The 25,126-nt window shown below is 43.0% G+C and overlaps 1 protein-coding gene and 1 long non-coding RNA gene across 14 annotated transcripts in view; one reads left to right on the top strand and one right to left on the bottom strand.

Moving 5' to 3' along the window:
• LOC146441716 (poly(rC)-binding protein 3-like) overlaps positions 1–25,126 on the top strand; it is a 491,829-nt gene that overhangs the window by 459,252 nt on the left and 7,451 nt on the right. For 9 of the 13 annotated variants that reach the window (XM_085052273.1, XM_085052275.1, XM_085052279.1 and 6 more), the window contains 5 exons: positions 3,807–3,863; positions 4,350–4,425; positions 6,233–6,285; positions 13,391–13,560; positions 18,819–21,049. In XM_085052273.1, coding sequence (XP_084908399.1) covers positions 3,807–3,863; positions 4,350–4,425; positions 6,233–6,285; positions 13,391–13,560; positions 18,819–19,167 — 705 coding nt within the window. In that variant the 3' untranslated portion in view covers positions 19,168–21,049. Of the gene's footprint in view, positions 1–3,806; positions 3,864–4,349; positions 4,426–6,232; positions 6,286–13,390; positions 13,561–14,819; positions 15,276–18,818; positions 21,050–21,212; positions 21,663–25,126 lie in introns of those variants that run through there. The other 4 variants (XM_085052282.1, XM_085052284.1, XM_085052286.1 and 1 more) reach the window with 4 other exon arrangements.
• LOC146441718 (uncharacterized) lies at positions 6,891–10,070 on the bottom strand. Its single transcript, XR_014850023.1, has 2 exons — positions 9,796–10,070; positions 6,891–7,462 (listed from the first exon to the last, which is right to left on the bottom strand). It is a non-coding gene; the product is annotated as an uncharacterized LOC146441718 (long non-coding RNA).

Raw genomic sequence — 25,126 nt, forward strand, 5'->3', positions numbered from 1 at the left:
TTGCAAGGGGAATGCAGCTTTCCCTGAAGAGCCAGTGATGAACACAGCTGAGAAATACTCTAAAAAAATCCATGGGAGGGTCACAAGGGGACCTGTGCAGCCACCAGGCTTCGAGCAGTGGTGGAGGAGTGAGATGCTGCAAGCCCTGTCCAACTCAAGGGGAAATCGACCCCATAAAAGCAGCCTAGAGGAAGGCAGCCATCCCTCTACTCAGGTTAAATATATGTAAAGCCTCTCTGGCAGTAAGGCATCCCCACCTAGCCAAATCTTCTCCCCAAGGTGATGCCAAAGCCTCTTTTTAAGCAGTTACCCAATTACTCACCTGCATGGTGGCAGGTCCCCCCTCCCACCCCATCAGCCCATCCCAGGTCATCACCCTGTCACATGGTGTGAGCTGATGGCACAGACTTTGTCCTACCCCGGGCAATTTGGAGATCATATGAAGAGTAGGGGAGCTCCAAGGTGCTGCTGGCATTGTTGGTGTGACAACCTGTGCCACCACAGTCACAAGGAATGTGTATAAGGAAGCTCCTGCACTTCTCAAGCTGACACCAAAATGCCACTGCTTCTGACAGCCGTTGTCATGAACTTTTGCTGAATTTTTTTTGTCTCAGAGTTTTACCTTCTACTCTGTAATGATACATTCTAATACAAATCCAGATTTTCATAACCTGGATATAGCAGCTTTCATCATACTCAAGCCTACTACTTTTAGTTGTAGTCAAAATAAGAAATCTGCTTCCTTAGTGACCAAAGTTGAATTGGAATGTAAAATAATTTGCCAGAAATTGGTCTGTGACTGAAAGTTCAGAATTATTTTCTCCATATATATGTTTACACTGCAGTGCTTTCCTTTAAGAAATATGTGTGTGTGTGCATGTGTGTGTGTGTGTGTATACATATATAGATATATATGTGTGTATTCAGCAGCCCATTCTACCAGTGTGGTAATTGCCACTGCCTTCAAACTCTGTCTCTACATAGGATTATTCAAAAGTATTGAAACTGTTTGCTAGAGTGTGCTGAGCAGTTTGTATTAATAATTGAAAGTGTCCTATTTTCAGGTTTAATAGCTCTTGTCATCTTCAGTTTTATCAGTCAAAAAAGTGTTCTCGCTTTTCTAATGCAACCTTGTTGATGTGAGAAAGGGTGTAAGAGGCAGACACTTTCTGTGTGCTTTCAATTTCTGTGTGCTCTAAGCAGACTTCTAAAGAAAATGCTTGAGGTGTGTTTGGACATCAGTATGGAAAGACACTTTAACCAAATTTCATAAGTGGAAATTAATACTGGAAATAAAATTTTATCATCACTGTTAATTCCATTCAACCTTTCAGCTAAACTTTCAGAAGTTATTTTTCTATTCTAAAGGATATCATGGCTATTTGGAAAGGTTTTGGTTTGTTTAACACTTAGGAAAATAAGTAACATTTGCAAAATTAAATCTCTAGTTTTCCTTAACAGGTTGGGGTTCTTCCACTTTAAGTATTGCTTTAATTCTCTTGTGCTTCTTTGATACTGGATTGCATAACAGAACTAAAAGGAACCTGAACGGTGCCCTGCTCTGCCTTTTACTGATACTTAGCATGTGCAGTGGTTAAATTGGAGATTTCTACTCCATGTGCTGCATTGGTGTTTAAATGGGTGCAGCTTTGCTTTATGTCTCTTACCAGTATGATGGTCCAAACTGAGGAAGATTTGCAGACCAGGTCATCCCTGCTGTTGCTTAGGTCAGTGGGGAGTTGCCCCTGACTTCAATGGAAGCAGATGCATAGCCCATGTGCTCGGTGGAGCATTACAGGACAGATGTCCCAGTAGCCTCTAATCAGGCTCAGCAAGCCCCAGCCCTCAGCCCCAGAGATGCATGATTCTGCTGACAAGGGGTAAAGCAGACAGAGACTGTTTTCTCAAGCTAAATCAATCAAATTACCTTTTGGCAGCCTGAGAAATTAAAACCTTTCTTTCTCTCTCTTTTTTTTTTTTTTTGTTTGTTTGTTTGGTCGGGTTTTTGGGGGGTTGTTTCTTTGTTTGTTTTTGTTTCTTTGTTTGTTTGGTTTTGGTTTTGTTGGTTTTGGTTTTATTTTGTTTTATTTTTGCTGGGAAAGAAAATTCAAGGCCCATCTTGTCAATTCTGATTTAATGGTTTTCATGGACAGCTAGGCAATGAAGTATACCTGGTCTATGCACTGAATGTTTGTTATTTTTGTTATGTGTGGTTTCCAAACTCGCTATTTGCTCATGGGCACAAGCTGTAACCTCCCTGAAGCTGCTCCTGTGCTTGGCTGAGCACAGAGCTCCCACTCGGGCTGTCCTCACTTGGTAAAACAGTTAAACAAGTTTCGTTTGCTGGAATACGTGTTTCCTTTTGACCCATTGATGGCAGCAATCATTTGTTTTTGTGGGCTGGAACCTTTTTTGTGATATATAACCCACCAGTGGTGGCCATCCCCTATAGATGCACATGCATGTTTGCCCATGAGCCTCCCACTGAGCCTGATGCACACACTTCTGCCTGAAAACTGCTCATGTGCATAATCTTTGCCAGATTATGGCCTGGCTTTATAACTAATCTAAAAACTAAATGAAATGTTTCTTCTCCAGAAGGGAAATTCTGCTGCAGAAATGTGCATCACACAGTTGAGACATTAAAGGTTTTAATATCCGAACTCCATTAAATGAATTGTTTTATCATTTGCAGAGGATTCATTACTTTCTAAGAGGCCTTTTATCAAATAAGCATTTTGCAAACTAAGCTAATCAGCTCTGTTCCTGTTTGTAATTCTCACACTACAAATATTTATGTTATAATTTGTCCTTCTGCTTTCCTGCCTGTCTAAGCACAAGCACATTAAAATTTTTCTGACATGCCATTCCTTTCATATGTAATAGAAAATTATAAACTCTCTGTAGTTTTTTTTTGTAGGCCACTGCAGAGAGTTGAACAGGACCAGCAGGGGAGACAAAGGGCTGTGCTAACAGGTGCCAGTCATGCCACTGTACCCCTCCTCAGTGATGAGCTTTCTTGCCCTCACACCTCACCCCAGTGCTGCCAGAAATGATGCCAGAAACTACACCCCTTGCACTGCTCATGTAGTGCAGAGTGGCTGGATTTGGAGGGAGGATTTTGGTTTGCTGATAAGCCAAAGATAAAACCACCCACTGCCTTGGGGGTCTCCATGATGCTCTTGTCTCCAAACTGGCCTGCTGACGCCGTGCCCAGGCACTGCAGGACAGGCTGCCATCATGCTCAGGTACCCACTGGCACGGCAGCCTGGGCAGCAGCCCCATGGCTCAGAGCTGGCTGGCACATGTCCCTGCACACACATGGCAGTCAGGAGCTGGAGGACAGGGCAGGGCTTCCCCTGAGCAGGTCTGTCCCCTCCTCACTGTGCCCCTTGCTGCTGTGGCATCAGCATCTCTCTACGTGCATTGGTGTCACTGGGCAGATGGAGTTATAGGGAGGGAAAGTGGCCATCCCTGTGCTCCTTGACCCCTTCAGTGCCCTCAGGCCTGCTGCTGGCAGACAGAGCTGCACTAAACAGAGGTCCTGAATACTAAGATCATCAGAGCTCAGGCAGCAGCACTTGGCATCCTCTGTTTGCAAGGGGTACAGAGGCAGCCTGACAGAGACCTTTCTGTACCATTCCAAGGGTTATCAAGCAGCACAAGACAATTAAACTTCACTCAGCATAGAAAGCAGTGCAGGTGGATTTTGCTGGGGGGGGCAGGAGAAGCTTTTCTGATGAGAACAGAAATGCTGCTTGTCCCACCTGACTAACCTGTGTCTTAACTGTGCTTGTTGTTTCCAGGCGTTCACGATTCAGGGGCAGTATGCTATCCCTCATCCAGACGTGAGTCCAGCACATGTAAATTACTCCCTTTTTGTTCCTCTCCCTCTTATTTGTTCTGGGCAGCATTTGCTTTCTACAGTTAGCAATAAAGACATGGCCTAAGGACACCTTTCCTGACCAACACACTGTATAGCCAAGTGTTAGCCCAGCTGCATCTCTTACCTTGTGTAATAATTGCTAGAAAGTACAATGGCCCAGGAACAAATGACAGTTATCTTGGTCTTTTTTGCATGTGATATATTTGAGTTCTTTTAATATGTAATTCTACAGTAATTAGTTAATATTAACAATAGCCATTACATGTAATAACTGTAGAGGTGTCATTTATAACCAGTTTGTTTGAGTTTTTTTTTCTCTATGGTAGATTAGAATGAATGATTAAACCTTTTATTTTTCAATATAATTTTAATTAATCCAGTTTTAGAACACGTAAGATGGTTTCTCTGCTCTGAAATAATTCCATTTGATTGGTTAGTTCTAATTTCCCATCCTGCCCTGCAGTTGACCAAGCTTCACCAGTTGGCTATGCAGCATCCCCCCTTTACTCCCCTTGGGCAGACCACCCCTGGTTTCCCTGGTACGTACCCATGACCCCCTGGGGATGTCCTTCTTCTTAACAGCTTTGTTTCCCGTGGTCATTACATCATTTTAATAATAAATGTGGTCAATGACCAGCAATCCTTCTGTTTTTACACATTAATCTCTCTTCTTCCCTCCCGTACCTCTGTTACAGTTCCTTTCATCATTACTAAAATATGCTTCGTTTGTTACTTTCATTAATCACAACTTGCTTCGTTTGTGCCCTTGGCTAAAAGCCCTGAGTTTCTTCTGTTCAGTCCTTGCAAAGTTATTGTGGACCATACAGTATGTACCAGTTGGTTCCAAGTGAAATATTTGGACATGCTTCTTCTCCAGTTTGGTAATATGGATCAGAGAGAAGCGAACAGTTTGTAGTCATGGCACAGAAACTGCAATTAAAGAAACTATGACATGCTGAGACTTGAATTCTTGTAGAGCCAAATGTCTTGAGAGCATCTGTAATCATCACTGCTGGGACAAGTGCCTCACTTCCTACTAGATAACACAGGTACAGCTACAAAATGCAATGGAAATTCAGTTAAGGACTTCAAATTTGCTCCATACTTAAAAAGGCTGAGGCTGACTTCTTGATTCAAGAGTGAGAAGTCACTTAACCCTGCAAATAAACATTTTTACTGTACTTCACAACATACATGCTTGGCATCTAAAAAACTTCACAGAACAGAAGTGCATCTGTACTGGTACATGCTTTGTATGGCAAATAACATTTTATCACATACATCACAAATTCTGTGAGCAGCTTGACTATTTGATACTCAATGTGAAATAAGCTTATGCAACTCATAATTGAAGGTAAACATCAATAAAATGTAAGTGAATCACTTTTTGGTAGAATATTTATTTTTTGTGTATTCTAGTTGGAAATGAGTATTTTTGGTATGTCTTTACAGATAATACAATAAACACAAAAAAAAGAGAAAATAAGAGAAAGATACATGGCATCCAAAATATACTTTCGTTTCTTCATGATGTATTTGATAAAATATCTACAAGTAATACTAAATTGCTTTTCCTAGCTTTGTATTTTCCTTATTCTTGTCATTAACATCCTGCTCCTTAATCTTTTCCTGGCTATATTTGTGAGATGTACGTTTCTGTAGCGTTACTGTGTGTTAGAGCAGTAATTCCATTTTTCCTGAGCATTTTCCTTTTGTCCACCCAATTTACAAACAAATGTGTGCAGCTTAGAGTACTTTGTTCCATCTCCCTTCCAAAATTACCCTTCCCAACATTTCTTCAACTAATCCCACATATAATTTCCAGATTTTCTTAGGTTAATTTCCTCGTCCTTATTTTAAAGGTGTTTTTTTTTAATTATTTTTCATAAATATGTATTTTGTTCTGCTAATTGTTCATTTGACATCCACTTTAATTTTCCATATTCTAGAACTCCTAGTAGACAGGTCAAATTTCAGCCATCCATTAATTTCTCAATTGATGTGTTTAGAACAAGCTTCGGAGACTATTTTTAGAGGAAACCTTTCATTTTCTAGAAACTTTTTATGATGACCCTGTAGAATCTCATGTGACATTTGTTGCTTTGGTGGGTTAAAGGTTAATTAAAATAAGACTCATTTAAAATTAGTCCAGCCCTCTGAGTTTTGCATCCTTTGCTTTCTTTTCCGTTTTACTAGCAGTTCTCTATTTTTCTTTGCTCCTTTCTTTTCTCTTTTTTTTTTTTCTCCTCTCCTTTCTGTATGTTTCCTTCTTTAAAATTTCATTTGTTGTGTCTTGCCCTTCTCGCAAACAGCTGGTGTAACATTTTCCCTCTGTCCCCTGAATAGGACTGGATGCCACTACTCCAACCAGTTCCCATGAACTTACTATTCCCAATGATGTAAGTGGACCAATAGTCCGTATCTCTTTCTCTTCTCTCCCTCCTCTGCCACCAGAGGGGACACCTCTAATCTTTGGCTGATCTGTAAACAGCAGCCCCAGAATAAACTGTGCAGCACTCAGTCTGTCGGGAGGGGTGTGATGGGTTGGTGAAATGCTGGATGGAAGCAGCAGGAGTGACTGTCCCCTCTTGTGCCCCATGGTGCCTGGGGGCTTCACAGGCTTCACGAGAGCCTGGGCTCCCAAAACTCATCTCTCAGGTGGCACTGGCACGGGTGGTCTCAGCAGAGGGGCTAAAGGGGGTGGAAGAACATGCAGCCCCATGTGCTGTGTGTTGGGCTGGAGTCCTCCGTGCCTCTCTCCACTGAACCCCACATTTCCCCAAGACAGCATTTTTCCTGAGCAAAAAAGCTACTTTGGTTACATAAAGGTGCAATATGAGGGGTTATTGGATGAACAAGGGCTAGAAACACTCCTGCTCCAGCAACTCTGGGTCAACTGTGATCAACAGGCCCAGTGTCCATAAGCATCACAGTGCTGAACCTTAAAACAGCTACTCAGAACGCTCAGCTGATACACTGGGCGTCACATAAAAATGCCTTCCCCTTTTATTCAGTTTCCTTGCAAACAGGGTTGGGGTCTTTTTTCAGTTTTCATTGCTAATGATCCACTTGGAAAATGGAAGTTTTCCCCTCCAGTAAAAAAAGCTTTCAAGCATGAGTGGGATCACAAATAGCAATTATATTACTTAAGAGATACCTACAATATTGTGCAAGCCCTATTAAACTCAGTGGCAATGATTTACAGTAAGAAAAAGATACATAATCACGAAGAAGTGGAGGCATGAGTGCTGTGATTTCTTGAGCTTTCTGTTACATAAAAAGTGCTCTGCTGATTTATCAGTTCCTGCTTTACAACCGAATTTATTGTATGTTGAGAATTTTTTAGGAGCACTCTCTTTATTCTTACAGCACAAGTTTCCTATACTCACTTTCAGGCAAATGTTGTTCTTGCCATCAGAGATACAAATCCAAGGGCACTCTTCTGACTTGCCTTCTTTTGAGGTTCATAGTGAAGAAGGAGAGGGAAAAAGTTGACCCTGGGTCCTGTAGTGCAGTAGAAAATTTTTAAAACCATCAGTTTCTCATCCATGAGGTGTGAAATGCTCCAGCTCAGCCCTGTCGGTGGAAAAGCAAACACAAATCCGCACAATGTTTCTCATAGGTTTTTCTGGCTACACAGTGTGTGTTTTACTGTTGTTGCTAAAGGAGCTAAGCCAAGGCCAAAATGGGGTTAGGCTTAGAAAGAGCCTGCAAGGGCTCCACAGATGGTGAGAGGGAGTTCTGGTGTTTGTATGGTGTTGAGGTGTGCATTAGAGGACCAAAAGGTTGGTGCTGCCCACCTGTGCTCTGTGTGCATCTGTCTGTGTGTGCAGAAGGAAAAACAGGCTCTTGTCCTGTTGGGCATCAGGAACTACTTGGGAATTTTGCAGGTACCTTTCCTGAGGTGATGACCATGCATAGCAACATCCCATGTCCCCATCACAGCTACAGCAGGGCTGCTCTCCAGGCAAAAAATGAAGAAAATCCAAAAATGGATTTCTATCAGCAATGGTGTGGCCAGCGGGACCAGGGCAGTGATTGTTCCCCTATGCTTGGCTCTGGTGAATCTGCACCTCAAACCCTGTGTTCAGTTTTGGGCCATGCAGTTCAGGAGGGACATTGAGGTACTTGATTGAGTCCAGAGAAGGGCAGTTAATCTGGTGAAGGGTCTGAACACAAGTCCCATAAGGAGCTGCTGATGGAGCTGAGGGTGTTTAGCCTGGAGAGAGGAGGCTCGGGAGGTACCTCATTGCTCTCTGTAACTACTTTAAAGGTGACTGTAGACAGGTGGGGGTTGGTCTCCCAAGTAAGTGATAGGAAAAGAGGAAATGGCCTCAGGTTGTTGCACCAGGGAGATTTAGACTGGATATTAGGAGAAATTTCTTCACTGGAGGGGTGGTCAGGGAAGTGGTGGAATCACCGTCCCTGGAAGTGTTCGAAAGTCTTGTGGATGTGGCATTTGAGGATTTGGTTTAGGGGTGAAACTGTGGTGCTGAGTTAATCATTGGGCTCCATGATCTTAGAAGTCTTTTGCAGCCTTAATGATTCAAAGAGAAATGAGGATATGAGGGGGACAGAGAGCTATGAGGCAGTGAGGGAGCAGGGTGGGAAGGCACCAGCACCGTCAGTCAGATGCTGTGTGTGGAGGGAGGTCAGGGCAGGACAGGCAGCAGCAGCTGTGCAGCGAAGCCTGCATGAGCAATCTGAGTTCTCTTTCCCAATAAGCATCTCCTAGCACCAGTTTTGATGGACAGGCCATCAGTGTGGTATGGTGATGGTTTATTGGGCTGAAGGTGAAGGAAGCTGCAGGCCCTGGCACGGAGCTTCAGTGAAGCCCTGAAGCTGCACATGGCCAGTCCTTTGCCTGCTCCAACTCCAGGCATCCCCTGTGCTGCACGAGTTCCACAGCTTTCCTATCATATCTTTTGCTTGTTTTTGCAAAAGTCCAGCACACATGAGAGCACCATGAGACTTGCAAATACCTACATGCTTTGCAGATACCAGAGAAGTCAGTGTATATCTACATGTGCTATAAAATACTTTTTAAAACCAAAATAATGATAAGCACATAGAGCCAAAGCCTCAGTAAGAATCTGATGGAGAAAAATCAGATATAAAGGCAATAAGGAGCTGAGAGTTTAGCCTAGTCTACTGCAAATAGATATTAACAGCCATTTACAAATTATATAGCTTTGTATTAAAATAAATTTTCCTTACTCCCTCTGGCATTTATGCTGTGACAGAAATATTTTTTTCTGTTATTAATAATTCCTGTAACAGCATCATGCTGCTTTCTTCATGCAATATGCTGACAATTGCAGCTAACCTGTTGCTCAATAACAAAGAGATATTGGAGAATTTTTTTCTAAAAGTTTCAGGTGGTTATTTTCCACATGCTAAAAGTGGAGGTTTCCTCTCCGAATAATGAATTCAGAAGATTTATCTTTCTAGGTTTTTTAATAACTTCTATGTAACTTCAGAAAGAGAACAGAGAGGACACTCCTCCTGAATCCTCTCAAAAATCACTTTGATCCTTATCTAGTATCTCCTTTTGCTCATCAAAACCTCTTACAGGGGCACTTAAATGCCTTTCTTTCCTTGCTGGGATTTTGTCTATCCTTCCCCTGCTGTCCAAGTTACACAATATAAGTGTGTTTAACTTAGATCCCAGAATAAAGTAGAGTTAACAGGTCCTTAAAAGAATGGAAGAGATGACACCCCTGGGTGTAGGGGATTGGGCAAAGATAACAGATGTCCTAGGATTTTATTATTCAATACCCAAAAATGTCCATTGAGTGTAAATGAACAAACTAATAATAAGTAAAAAAATCTTTCGCATTAAGAATTAGGCATAATTTGCATCTATGTGGGAGAGATGGTCAGGGACAAGCAAGAGGAAAGCAACTTACCCCTCAGAAAGCACCAAGAGCATTTAAAGGCAGCTATAAATCTGACTAGTACTCCATAGAAACAGAAGTGTCAATCCACCCAAGAAGGATATGGCAGACTTGAAGAGCTGCCTTTATTTCCCCGTGGTGCCTTGAATACTTCCCTGCAAATGAACAGGACCCACATGTGCCAAATGTTCTCAGAGCAGCCCACAGTGGTACCCAGCACCTGCTGCACTTGATATTTCAAGGAGGCCTATGTGGCACTACCCCTTCTCCTGGCAGTCACTGGGGAACTGAGCTCTCTTCTTTGCAGATGTGGCAGTCAATGCTCTGCAGCACTGAGCTCTTTTATTAGACTGTCAGTGCTTTGGCATTACAGGAAAATTTTATAATTATAAATTCAAGTCCCACCCTTTAAGGGTCCAGATTCCTGACTCAATCCTGTTTCCATTTGTGCCAGCAGAACTTTACTGAGGAGCAGAGTAAAGCTAGAAAAAGGCAAAAAGCAGAACCTGTGTTTTAGGGTTGGTTTGTTTGCAGTTTTTTTGGCACAAGGAGAGATGAGGTACATTGAGGTAGGGGAAGACAAATGGAGGTGGTGTAAAGAAAGTGGAAAGGGAACCATTTTTACCTGGTGCTCAGAGATCAAGAAGGAGGGTACCTCAGCTGAAATTTTGGGGTGTACGAAAAAATGGTGATACTTACACACAACACATCAGCAAGCTTTGCAATTCACTGTCATGGCCCTTGGACAGCAAAAGGAGAATCAGGTTCAAAAAGAATTTGTCAGACAGATGGACTATGGAGCATAAAGGCAGAGATACCAGCTACTGCGCAGGTGTTCTGTAAGCTTTAGGTGGAAATTTGGAACACTAGTGGAAACTTTATTTTATACCTCACACTGGTTTTTGGTTTTGGTTTGTTTTATTTTTTTGTACATGTGTGCTTCTGCCACAGTCAGAGACAGACTACTGGGCTTGATATACATCCGATGGGAGCTCTTCCAGCCAAGTCTTGAGAGAGTAAAACTATATATGCATATACATGTACATACTATGTGTGTGTGCATGTACATGTGTGTATATTATAGACACTTACAATACAAGTATTCACAGAATCACAGAACAGGTGAGGTTGAAGGATCCAACCTCCCTACTCCAGCAGGGTCATTCTAGAGCACATGGCACAGGATTGTGTCCAGACAGCTCTCGAATATCTCCAGTGAAGGAGACTCCACACCTCTCTGGGCAACCTGTACCTGTGCTCAGTCACCCACACAGTGAAGAAGTTCTTCCTCACATCCAGGTGGGATTTCCTGTCCATCAGTTTCTGCCAGTTCCCTCTTGTCCTGTTGCTCAGCACCACTGAGCAGAGCCTGGCTCCATTCTCTTGACACCCTGCCTTCAGATTCTGATGGACATTGATGAGATCCCCTCTCAGTCAGCTCTTCTCAAGGCTGAACAGGCCAAGTTCCCTCAGCATTTCCTCAAGGAAAGAGAGATGCTTCAGTCCCTTAATCATCTTTGTTGTCCTCTCCTGGACCTGCTCCAGGAACTCCATGTCTCTTGTGCTGAGAAGCTCAAAACGAACCTTGGAGGACACCACAAGTGACAGGCCTCCATCCAGACCTTGTGCCACTCATGAGTATGTTTATTAGTAACTATAGTATTAGACTACAGTGTATAGTGGGCTTGGTATAGTCTATGGTAGGTTTGGCTCATCTCCCAAGTGGCCCAGAGGTGTTTGGATACAGTTTGACATGATTCCATCTCAGAGCAAGGCTAGGCAGGTGTCTTTATATAAAACCAAATGCCCGAAACCAAATGTCCCTTGAATTTCTTCAAGAACATCAGCTCTTGAATACTCAGATACTGCTCAGATTTCAGTGTAAATAACATGTAATGAGAAAGGCACCCCAGAGAGAGTTCCAGCCCCCAGCACTACTGTCCTTCCTGCATGGCAGATGGAGTAGTGCATTCTGCACAGGCCACAGGCCATGTCACAGCTTGCAGAGTGTGTGCAAACAGCTCATTGTCACAGCAATGAAGGTGACTTTGGAGAGTTCCAGAACAAAGGTTACCAAATCTCTTTTCCAGACTCCAGTATCACTAGCGTCCTTCACCAGTCTGGACTGCATCCTCACTGCTTCTCAGACTCAGCTCGGAGATGGCACATTCTTTGCACTGACCCACCTGGGTAACAAGCTGGAGGTCACTGGAGGACCCCCAGCACATACAAGTGTCAGCTTCCTGAGTGACCCAGCAGGTGCCTTCTGTGCCTGTGCTCTGTTGCTTTCCTCTCCTGTGCCACCTTCACTCCCTGCAGACCGTGGAGGCCAGTGACACTGAGGCATCAGAAGCAGAGGCTTAGGGTGTTGCCCACAGGTAGCCAGTGCAGAGGTATTGGTGAGGACACAGACAGGCCACAGGCTTCCTGGTGAAGCTCACATCAGTCCTCTGCACTGGCATGTGTAGTCACACACTGAGAGAGATCCTGGGAATAAGGGCAGGGAGCTCAGCAAGGCCCTCCTGTAGTAACAGGATGGGAAATCCTGTGTGCGTTTCCTGCCACCCCATTTTCCCCCCTCGTGGTTGCTCCTCTTGTGCTCGTCACAGCTTGGTCTTTGTTTCAGCTACCTGGGTATCCACTTTGGCTTTCTGTTTGTCCCTGAGTGTGAAGCAAGGATTGCGTTGGGAGGTTTTTCTTCTTTTGATAAAATGTCTGGACAATGTGAACTGTTCCTGGCCAGTTACTCCAAGTACTACAGTGCCACAAAGGGTAACATGTCAGGGCCTGAAGCAGCAGATAGGGTGGGAGAGGAAGGGCAGTCTCTGAACCTTGGCACATGCTTTTGCACAACTGGCAACATTATCCCAGCATCAGCAGACTTGTAGAGCAAAGTTTCCATTTTCTATCCATTCTGGCCCTGGCTGAGCTTCTCAGCACCCATCCTTCCTTAACACAGAAAAAAAAATCCCCTCCTCACCCTTACAGAAACCAAAACATCTCAGCCTCAGCTCAGGTTCAGTTTTGTTCACAAAATAAGAGTTTTGGTAAGTTTCTGTAAAGAAAGGCAGACAAATTGCAGTCTCTTCCCACACCTACTTCTGCCTACAGTCAGAGAGCTGTAAATCCCACTGACTTTAATGCACAGTATCTGGCCAAGCAAGAACCACAGGTACCCAGGGAGGTGTAGGGCTGACAGCACCTTGGAAAGGTGCAGAGCCACATGCAGCAGCTTTGGATGATCAGCCTGACTTCCAGCTGCTGCTCTTGGCTTGCTGCTGCCACTGGCAAGTCAGGCAGAGCTGTGCTTTGTTTTTCTGAGCATCACAGCACGCTGTCATTTTCTGCCATGGGAGACAGTGAAATAGTCTTGAAATACCAGAAATAAGATACTGACTTAACCATGTAGCAGCAAAACTGGATCTAGAGGCATATGATCATAGAGCCAATAGACTGCACTAGTGATTCATTCCAAACAGCAGAGCAAAAATATTTTTGTTTTGCAACTGAGCTGCTCATAACCATGTTTTTAGCAATACTACAGATTGCAGTTAAGTGGTTTTTGCTTGTGTCTGTGGCACTAATCTCAGTCTTTGTCCCGCTCCAGTTAATAGGCTGCATTATTGGCAGACAAGGCAGTAAGATAAATGAAATCAGGCAGATGTCAGGAGCGCAGATCAAGATTGCTAATGCCACAGAAGGCTCCGCAGAACGACAAGTTACAATCACAGGATCCCCTGCAAACATCAGCTTAGCACAGTACCTCATTAATGCAAGGTAAGTTGGCTTTGTAAGTGATCATGCTTCTGCCAGATTGCTCTGTCTGCTCTCCAGTAAATGTCTGTCCTGGGTAGATCCAGAAAGTTGCTTTGCAGTGTCCATTTTGCACAGTATTACTCAATTCCTAGCGGTTTGTAAAGCCTGTGTTATTAGAAGCTGTGTTTGCTGTTGGTTTGTATAGAAAGGAGCTTAATCCAGTGCAATTCCAGGTACATGTTGAATGACAAAAGCTGCAAAATCTGAATACTCACATTAGCATTCACCTAGAATATCAGTGGTTAAATTAAATGAAATGACAATCATAAATTGTTTAGAGGAAAATACTTTTCACTGACCCATTTTACTGTCCTAAATGGCAAATATAGTGAAACAGATTGCAAAACAGATTTAATTTACCAAGTGGAAATTGCCACTCAGAGTTGATAAACTGACATTAGGTTGCTGAAGAAGCACAGGATTTACTTTTTCAGAGACAGCATCACAAATCTGTAAGAAGCATTCCCTAATGAGACAGGGTGAGACTATCTGCTTCTCCACTTCCTGGTCCCAGAATTAATGAAAGCACTGGCTGTGTAGCTAAGCCATGGTGATGGCTTAGGTCTCCAACAGTTTTTATATGATTATTTAGAAAAATATTAAAATTGATCCCACTTTTATTTGCAATTATGCGGAGAAGAAAGTGCAATGGGTATAGTGCTGTCTCACAGATCTACTTGTAAGTGCTGGACTGAGGCAATATATTGTGGGGGAGGGGGAGTAGCGATGTATTTTATGGCTTTTTTTTTCCTTTTTTTTCTTTTTTCCTCTCCCACAAAAATACTGTGATAAGAATCAAGCTTTGTGTTTAACTATGTTTGCTGTTAAGGTAGTACAAAGTGTGTGATTTTTGTGGAGGCTGCAGTCACAGCAAGTCTGCAGCTTCCTGTGGTCCAGCCTCCTCTCCATCCCAGTTCTGTAGTGCACCACTGCAGTGGTTGGAGTGGAGGAGGAGGATATTTGTGCAGCTCTGTGTTATAGCAAACAAAAATACTGCTTTTTATAATTGAGTCTGAAAGCAGCTTCCTAGGGAAAGATATATGTAGGGGTGGCACTGTGAAAACTAAGATAAGCCATTTCCATAATCTTAAAACAACCTAGAGCTCGTTTGATTTATATTCTTTGTAGCAAATATAAGTCACTTCCGTAAGCCCTGTAATCAAATAAAAATGTGTTCCCTCCTTTAACCCTTAAGGATATGTTCTTCTCTTGGTGTTCAGGGATTCCCCACACATCGAGACGAGAATAGACCCCTTCATTTTTAGTTGCACAAACACCATATGGCATGCATCTGGATCTCAGAAGATAACAATTTAAGATCTTCAAGACAGCTAAAGCATGCAAATAAAATAATGCACTTATTAATGGAGTTGCAGTGAGCTGCTCACCAGAGACAGAAACTCTAGTGAACAAAACTGTTTGACTCACTTTAGGAAAGCCTGTGAACGCTCACACTTCTGTTGATTACTGTTTAATGGTTCTTTTGATGGAATGGGATCTGTATGAGGTCTTTTAACATACTTTCGCAAAGAAGAAAACTCCTCAGCAGTCATATACCACGGATCTCTATCTATACCCTGTGAAACCAGAAACAAAGTATTTTGTTCCTGTTAAATTTCTAGATAGAAGTCATTTGTTACCATCGTCTACAATAAACCATCATCTATTATTATGTACCATGTGTTGGAACTGTATTTAGATGAAGTGACTTCATTTGTAAATGAAGACTCTTAAAGTAATGCATAATAAATTAAGCTGTAAGGTAACATAGGCAATTAAGGTGGCTTTTTCATTTTGAAAAGTGACACTGTTCCAGACCTCTCCTTTCACGTGAGACATTGCTGTCCAGCCAGGTGCCACCACGGCAGCAGTGCGAGTTCAGCCGCACTGGAGAAAGCCTGAGCAGCTGTGAGGCAGGCGGGAGGTTTGCTCTAGTGGGGTTTAGGTGCTCGGGCAGGACAGAGGTGCAGAGCCAGCCTGCTGCTGCTGCTGCTGCCTCTGTGTGCTGGGAGCCACTTCCTTAACCTGCCACAAGTGATGCTGTCTCTTTCAAAGATGGTGGCATAACACAGCTCTGGGGAAGAGATGAGTACAGTACCTAGACTGCCCAAAGTGTGGTCTGGTATGTGAAAATAGTAATTACAAGAAATAAAAGCCATGTAAGCATTCAGCATAAGGTAGAACTTACTCTCCCCTGCAAGATCTGTTGTTCACGGGAACTGGTTTCCAGGGTCAGTATTTCTGCATAAACCAATGTCTTTCAGCAACATAAGATGTAAAAAACCAAAATTAATCTATCCACAGTATTCCTGAAATGTTCTGTGTGTGTCTTTAAACTATCCTCCAACCAAAGTTGCTATCTGTAGAATAATTTATCAGCTTAAGACTTTTATTGCAATCTGATGTTGGATATGTACATAGTATATTCTAAATTATAGATATATAAATATATTGATATAATACCAAGGCAGAGATTTAAATCTTTCTAAAGTATTGGTTTGATTCTGTATTGCTTACCCGAGCGCTGGCCTCTGTACGAATAGAACGTGTCTTAGCTTGTTTGCAGTAGAAATGTCTTTTTTCCTGTAAAGCCTTCTGTCTCTTTAACTGGTCTCCACTGTAGTAACTAGATTTTCAGTACCCAATTCCATCTTCTAGCTTTTATTAAGATTGAACTGCAGTTTAGTTTGCCCGTGTAATATGTGACTTTGGATTATAAATTAACTTAGCCAGCAGCACTTGCTCCTTGTTGAAGGGCAGTTTCCTGAAGGTATTTCTTTATGAGAGGTTCATTCACAGAGCCAACACGGCTGCCAAAGCCACACCTGCTCTCTTCTTCTCACCATTTTTGGGTAATGCAGGATGTGGCCTTCAGTGTATGTATTCAGGAAGTGCAGGTCTGCAAAGGGATAGTGTAAAATTGTCACTGTGAAATTTTGTACGAAGGCTGCCTCACCCACTTTCACATGCAGTGTTGTTGCATTCACAGTTGGTGTGGGAAACTGTCATGGAACAGCTGATAGCTAACCTGATGAACTCCCACCTTATGTGTTGCCACCAGTAACAAATGGGAAATGGACAAATTACTGCCACAGTTGTACCTGTGTGAGTAAACCAGAGACAGGGAGTTGGAATGGCTGCTACCAAAACCAGCATTTTGGCCTGTGGGATCTGTTCTCTCTGCTGGTCCAGGGAAAAGCTTAAGCTCAAACACCCTCCCATATCAGTAAAGATTTTTTTGTTTTTGTTAAATGCATGGTAGGCAAATTTGGAGTCTCTGAAAGACTGAGGCCTGCACTACCTTTCTTGACATAAACCCCTCTGTGTGAGTAGATGGCCAACAGCACAAGGGTGCACTGCTCTCTGCTTAGAAAAGCTAAGAGTTGTTCATCCATGGGGACAGGTAAAGACCTTGGGACAAGAAAATCAAAACTTCACCTCCCGCAAAGGAGTCTGAATTTCATGCACTCTCCCTCCTCCCCTCCCAGCTCGTCACAGAAGACCCTTTCCTTCCAACTTCCCAGCAAAATCTGCTGAGGAGTTAATGGTCCAAGAGCCCTCTTTTTTTTCTGGGGAAGAGAAGAGCTTGGTGCTCAAGCCTTTCCCTCTCTCCTTCACACTCCTCTCCCCAGCTCAGCCCCACTGCAGGTGTCCTGCAGATTCCCATCAGCAGAAATGCTTTGGGAAGCTCTAGTCCAATGTCCCCATTCCCTACATAGCACTGCTTGATCCTTGCATCCTTGCACAAGGCAGGTAGGTAGGCAGCTGGCCATTGCCTTTCTCTGCCTGTGAATGGCCATGGGGCTGTTACTCTCAAAACTGTGTCTGAGTCTAGGGTGAGGGTTTCTAACCCATGGTCCTATTTACATGTTAGGCTGCCACAGCTCCCTGCTGGTCACCTGCAAAAAGCATTCTGCAATCAGTATTTGTGTTATTTGCCGACCCAAAAGCCAGTGCACAGGCTTCAACAAGGAAATGGGCAAAGGGAGGATTAATCCAGGCAAACATTTTGGCATATGAAAAAACCAGTGTGTCCTTGGAATTACTGTACTTTAATGTCTCAAAATGTACAGAAAAGCAGGAGTATATGGGCCAAACTCATTTTGCCAGCTGATGGGTGGAGTTAGATTCAAGTGAAGGTGGTTTGATACCTACATCCTCCAAAGAGCTCATCACTGCCTTGGGCTCAGGGGTGGGTCAGTCTCAGAGTTCCTGGTGCTGGCAGGGTCTGTCTGAGGATGTGTATGTTGTATCCATGTAGTTCCTTGTCTGTCAGCTGGAAAGCTTTGTCATGTTCACTGTAACCACTGCTGCAAGCTCAGGAAGGATACCACTGCTGTGGAAGCCGGGGTGTTCTTCAGTGTTCCTTTTTACTAATTGACTTCTAAGTAGATTGCATCAATATTTTGTTGTGATATAAAAAAAAGGTTTGGGGAAAGTACAAACCGAAGTGAACACACTGGCTAATCTGGTTTGTTTTATATGAAAAATGCACATTAACCTCACAGTGAATGAAATGAAAAACTAACTCACTTTAAAAAAAAAAAAAAAACCAAAACAACCAAAACTTTATGCCTTAAATGGAAGCAGCAAATCACTGCTCAGTCTCCTCTCATTCTAGCAAAATGACAAAGGGTACTATTTATGTCACAAAACTGACAAATTGAAAAAATTACCAAAACCCCCCGCGTCCCCCTTTCAAAAATACCTTAATTTTGAAAAGCAAAATTCACCATATCAGTGCTGGGGAGTAAACTTCATAGTTATTTTAAGTTCTCTTTTAAGTTTTGTCTTTTCCATCTTTTTTCCATTACCTGCATCCCTTAGATTTCTTTTCTTCATATGTAAAATGAACTAGCAACACCCCCATACCCTCTTCTTTTTTTTTTTTCTGTTCCAAAAGAACTTTAGAGTCTCAGTAATGTTTTCCCCATCAAATCATGGAAAACCCTTTTGTTATTTCTCTTCTTTAACACATAACATGTTCCTCCTTTGACCCTCATTTTCCCTTTTTTTCTCTCTCTCCCCCTTCTCCCTCCCACTCGTCTGTCCCCGTCGCCCACCGATCTAATCCTGGATCCTGCCCTTTCGTGGTTGCTGTCCTTCCTTCCCTCCCTCCCTCCTTCCCTCCTCCTCCTCCTCCTCCTCCTCCTCCCGGCCCCACCGCCCTGGCTGAACCCTCCCAACCTGTTTGTTCCTCTTCCTCTCTTCGTTTGCAGCTTAGAGATGGCTAAAGTCAGCACCCAGACCGCTTCCGTCACGACCCCTGTTGACCTGAACATGAACCTCTCTCAGTCTGCCACCCCTACCTCCACCCCCACCTCCATGGCCGTGCTGGCGGCCGCCTCCGCCGCTACCGTCAGTACCCCCCCTCCCCTACCAACTCTGCCAACCACCCACTATGCCGTTCCTGTCTCCAGTCTGCTTGGCATGAAAACTGTCCCACTCCTGGCACTAAATGCCGCGGCCGCCGCGGGGGCCACGGGGAGTTTGTCCGCTTACACTGCCAAAATTCCTTCGACGAGCGGGGTTAAGAAATCTGACCGCCAGAAGTTTGCTCCATATTGAAGGGATGAGACACAATGCAAGCTTTGCCAGCTCTGCCAAGAGGCTGTGGTAGATCCTAGTTATCAAGGAAACAATACGGCATCTTTTATTTTCTGTTCGATTGCTAGTGTTAACTGTTGCCGACTCAAGTCGTCTTCCGCTCTCCATAACAACTAACACCAGGCACCACCGACCAACTAGTTCCAACAGCCAGCAGCTCCCAGCCCGGGCGCTTTCTCCCCGGACACTGTCCCTCCCACGGGGCTGGCCCTCAGCAGCCCCACAGCAAGGCAGGGGCCAGCCCAGCCAGGGAGACACAGTGAACAGCAGCAAAAAACATAAAAGAGGCAAAATATTGACAGCTGGGTCCTGCTCTAGCAATGCTGCCCGGCATAAAAACACACCTAAATCCATTTGCAGGGATCCCTCCAACTGCAGAACAATTCCTTACAGCAAACTGGCATATTTGATGTATTTTTTCCATTGCTAGAATGTGCAAATCTGGTATTTCTGATGACCACTAGTGCCCCTGCCATGCCCTGTGAAGTGCTGCTGGCACCCTCAGCCATTCTGCTGTTCCCAGAAGGCCTGGAGACCCTCATCCCCCTGTCCCGACAGCTGCCAGCCAGCAGGAGATGGGGGCTAGGAAGTACCAAGCTCAGGTACTTCTGCGTGCAACAGGCGAAGCTTTCTGGTCTGAGAAAAACTGCTAAATTAAAATGAGTGGAAAACAGTCAGAAAAAAATATCAGGCACCTGTGCCTTTCCACATGATTCTTTTAAAGGGTGCAGCCATTTTTCTCTGCTTTGGAAAAATGTAATTTTAAGAGCTTTACTTTAGGGAAGAAGGGAGAGAGAGAGAGAGAGAGAGAGCAGGCTTCTCCTTTTGCACTCAGATGTTTTACATTCACCGACACAGGACTTATTTCTGTAAGTGCTTCAGAGCAAGTACAAACCAGATGCCGTCACTATTCTGATACTTCCTCCCATGTATATTTTATTCAGCCAAAATGACCATTTTTTGTTAGGTTTCTGTACAAAATACATCCCTGTTTAACTCACCACTAATCATGCACTCAGGTTGTATGGTAATCATGAAAAACATGTAGCATTTTAGAGGTCCTTCAAAGGCTGCTGCCTGGGCAGATCCCATCCCTTTAGCAAGCACTTCAGGATGTTCAGATTAACTAAAACAAGGCAGGTAATTCCAGCCAAAGCGAAGAGAGCTGGGGAATGGAGTGGCTGGTTGCCAGCTGTTGGAACTAGTTCTTAACTGCATTTTCTGTTTGTCCATCCACCTTCTTTTTAATTTCTGTTGCATAACTCAGTAATGCAATATTGTTTTCCTCACCACTTCCAAATCCAGATTCCCATTAGCCCGCCATGTTCATCCACTTTGCACTCCTTGGACACAAAGCTTTAACAATTGAACTGTATTCAGTGCATTTTAATATAAACTAAAAACACAATGCAAATGCAATACTTTTTAAAACATGGTATTTCAAAGTGTGTTATTGTATAGGGCTAAGTACTATCTCAGTATTTTGTGTCATTTCTGTATTCTGTGGGCTTTTCTTCACCTTAGCACCTTTGCACTAAGTTTTGTCACTGTAACCATTTGTAGAACTGCCATTGTTACAATTTGCATTTATCCAAATGGGGTTTTTGGTTGGTGGTGTTGGGGGTTTTTTGGTTTTGTGGGTTTTTTGTTTGTTTGTGGCTTCCATTTTTTTTTCCTTTTTCTTTTTTTTTTTTTTTTTTTTCTGGTTGTATATACTGAAGGAAAAACTGGGAATAATGTTAAGGTACCACAGATATTTAAAAGCTCTAGAAAACTGATGTAAAATTGTTCTGGACTATTGTAACTGTTTCAATCATTCACATTTAAGAGGAAAAAAAACAAACCACGAACCTCTGTGTGAGAAAATTTGCCTGCACTGAAATGCTGTTCTATGCTGGTTGTACTCAAGTGGTATTTTTTTAATAGTGAGAAGATTTTTTTTTCTTTTTTTTTGCCTTTTTTTTTTTATTCCTTTTCTTTTCCTTGTTTTTGTTCCTACATTTTAGGCTGTCTTCAGAAGTTACTGGCCTGGGGGCTCTGTAATGTATCTCATCATGCCCTAGTGCATTAGCCACCAGACAGGACTTTTCCAAAGCCCCATGAGACAATGCTTTCTATGGACTAATCTACAGAGGAGTTTCTGCCATTTCTAACTTTCTTATTATTCTGAGACATCAAAAGAAAATACTTCCTTTACTCTTTAAGCAACTGTGCTTCCTAACTCTTGTGTTGCTTTCATTACTGTTCCAGTTTTAACACTGTTGTGGCTCATAACATAAAGCAAAGACAAGTTATTTTCGGGGGTTAATTTTCATTGATGTTCATGCTTTGGCTAATCTGTATAAAAGCATGGGCCGTTAGTGTTCTAAACCACTGTATTCAGCTAGAGACTCGACAGTAAGTTAAATGAGACGTTTTTATAAATAAATTTTTTTCCTGATTAAAAAACAAAAAAAGACGTGGTAGCTTTGTGCATACAACTGTTGTGTTGTTTAAACTTTGTTCTTTGTAACCGAGTTGCTAACTTGTCATTGAAGAAGCACTATTTTATGGATTGTCAAACTAAGATCACAGACAAATTGCTTGTTTTCAATTAACGATTAAAGGTTTCATATCATCACACTTAAGGTCCCAGTGCTCATTGGGAAAGAGTGTAACACCTGTGCAATACTGGCAGCCTTAGTAAGGATGTTAGCTCATTGTCAGGGATGATGAGTCTCTTCAGGACTAGATGGAGCCAGATTGTGCCATTAGTAGAGTAAGCAGTATTTCTGTAAAACTTTATTTGGTTTTTAATGAAGCTGCTCTTGGAGAACTTCTCACACTGCATAGAAAAGACAAATTTGGTGTCATGTTACAAGCAGACACTGATGTGTACCTCCAGTCTTTTCCCAAATTGATTTATAGATCAGATACTGGGGACAGGAAAACAGCAACAAAAGAACTTGGATACTGAGTACAGTATTGCTAAGGCCCTTTGTATTTTCCCCTTCCCAGCAGCACTGTCCAGTGGCAAGGCTTCCAGTCAGCACCTTCCACCCAGCTGGGAACGAGCCCAGCAGCTGGGACGAGCACAGCAGTGTGCAGTAAAAGAGGGGGAATGGAGAGCTGAGCAGGTGCAGGAACTGTCTCCTCCTGCCCTGATACCCTGCTCCAGCTCTTCTGACCCTCCTCTGCATCTGCTGAGGCACTGCAGTCACAGCCTCGAGTTCTCTCTTCACACACAAGAGAAGGAAAAGGGCTGTCCCCAAGCTGTGGCTTTATTACAGCACCCCTGGCTGTGCTCTGGCCATCTCTCCTCTCAGGGCACTGCCAGCACCATCACACGTACTGCTTTGTCCTCAGGAGAGAGCAGCTTTTGGGCAGTGCAAGAGCAGCATCCTTAATGACACAAGACTGCTTGTGTCACAACCTCCTTCTCCCTCCTCTGTTAAAGGTCTCTACCTGCCTTCAGTATTTAGCTTGGGGTCCTGCTTCCCCTCCCTGCCCCAGCTGAGCTTTTGGGGCATACCAGGATTATTTTCCATGGTCTCCAGGGTACAGACAGCTCTTGAGTCTGAGCCTGGAACTACAGGATGAGCAAGATGTGCATACAGACTTGGAGACCTGTAGAAATCAACAGCTTTTTCAATACAGATGCAGCCACAGAACAACCCCTGATGATGAAGGGTGCCAAGGGCCATGACAGAACAGCTCACCACGCCCTAGCACCCAGGAATTCTCTGTTAATATTACTTAAAATATATTTTTATTATTTATAACGTATTTAACTTCTCCTTCTCGAAAGGAGAGCTGAAGTTGCTTTCACAGCAGAGACCTCCATAGCTCTTCAATTCCTCAACAGCAAAAGCTATTTCTATGGCTAGCCTGGCTACTGTAAATGAAAAAAAAATAAAGAACAAAAAAGAACATTAGTGCAGCTCAACACTAAGTAGGTCAAAGCTTTGCTCTCCCAGTAAAGCTGCCAGGCAAAGGGCAGCAGCAGCCCTGGGGTGTATAGTATCTTCTACATTAATAATTCACATGTGCCTTGCCGAATTAAAAGATTTAAACTAGTGCAGGGGCACGTTTGTGTGAGGAGAGGTAAAATAAAGACACATGGACAAAGAAGGAAGTCTTCTGAGAGTGTTTTTGCAAAAATACAGGCAGAAATGTGATAAAATCTAGGCTTACTGTAATTTCAGTATTCTACTCGGAAAATATTTCTGTATGGCAAGAAAAGCTCCTGAATAGCTTTAATATACAAAAGAGACAAACAAAACACAAGGTGGTAAAGAAAAAAGGGGGGAAAAGGTAAAGAATAATACTAACCAAAATAGAAAAGTAAACCACTCATGCCTAAAGGTAGGTAAGAGGAAGCATGTACCCACTGTGAAAAGGTCACTGCCCACACAACTGTGAGTTTCCAGATGAAAGACAGCACAAGTTCTGCAGCTTTTGCATCATCAAATTGGAATTAGGTTACTGGAAATATCTCAAATGAATTCAAGCAGCTCTGTTGTGTTTTTCAAGTGAAAAAACACTGACAGCATGAATGCTGGCTGAACAGTCAACCAGAAGGAAAATAAACAAACAAAGTTAGTCCTCTGCTAAAACACAGAGTGCTTTCTGTTCTCAGGCATAGCCAGGGGGCATCTGTGGGCCCCAGGGCTCAGATTTGTGCCAGTCAAGCTCTTAGGAAGCAGCACAGTCTCCCTGGTGCCACGAACAGAGGCACCTGGTAAGTTTCTCAGCCTCAGAAGGCTGCACAGGCAAGGTGCTGTTTTTGTCAGGCTTCACTAGACAGTCTGAACATCCAGTTTCTTCCACAGCCTTAGTATCAGCTGAATGTATTTCAGCACTATTTGTATACTTGGGACAGGATCTTCCCCTGCTGGAGTGAGAGTCATGATTATGTAAAAGAAAGTCACAACACTCACTGATCCTCTGGTTTTACAGTGGCACAGCTTCTGCAGGGAAGACTAATTGTCAGGCTGCTCACCTGGGTGACAAAAGTGTGTGTTCAAAGGACAGCATTGAAAGGAGAGATTTTAACAGAGATCTCTTCTATCCCTTGTAACTGCTGCAGCCACCAATGGTGCAAGGCATTAGTGCCTCCACTATATTTTTGAAAGAAAGACCTGATTTAGATGCCTACACAAAGAACTGCTCATATTTGTTTCCCCAGGTATCAGGCCAGGATAATTCTAACCGAACTGACGAACAGAAGATCAAATGAAAGCAGATACTGAAAAACACCTGAAATTTCCATCTCTTGGCCCGAACAACACTTTCTAGGGATATAATTACACACTGCCCTTCTTGGCACTGAAGTGTACTTAATTCCTTGGTTCTAGGAAGGAATGCAGTAATGTTGATTACATCCGTTTCTGCATCAATGTATGTGTCCTGTCACCCTGCAGGCTGGCATGTGTCTTAAGACAGTAACTGGAATTAAAGAGCCAAATTCATTTGATGGTACCTAACAAAAGGGAATTTCTGTAACAATACTTACTCACATTATGGTTTCTAATGACAGCAACAGCCTGATTCATACAGGCTGAATGTCTGATTTTCTAGGGCAGCCTTTTATGGATTATAAGAAAAAAGTATTTTTAAGTGCTGAAAATATATGAGTAATACAGCTTTTCTCATTTCTAGCTCAGTATTTTTAAGATGATAAAATGCAGAGAGTCTAATTATAGTAGCATGTAATAAGCAAAACTTTTCTCTCCTCAAATTGAATTTATTGGCAGGGGGCCTGGCCAAAGCTAATGTTAATGTTCTTTTTAATCAGCATTTGCAACTTGAAGCAAATTTTGAAATTAAATGCTGTACTAGAGGAATAACAATCATGTTAGCAAATGAGAACATTGTTTGGTTTGTTGTTTTTTGGGTTTATTGTTTTTATACAGTCACTTCTGGGCTCCTCTGCACCAAA

The sequence above is a fragment of the Lichenostomus cassidix genome, chromosome 2 (assembly GCF_008360975.1).
Source record: "Lichenostomus cassidix isolate B80296 chromosome 2, HeHo_3.0, whole genome shotgun sequence".
In the NCBI taxonomy this organism is placed as follows: Eukaryota; Metazoa; Chordata; class Aves; order Passeriformes; family Meliphagidae; genus Lichenostomus; species Lichenostomus cassidix.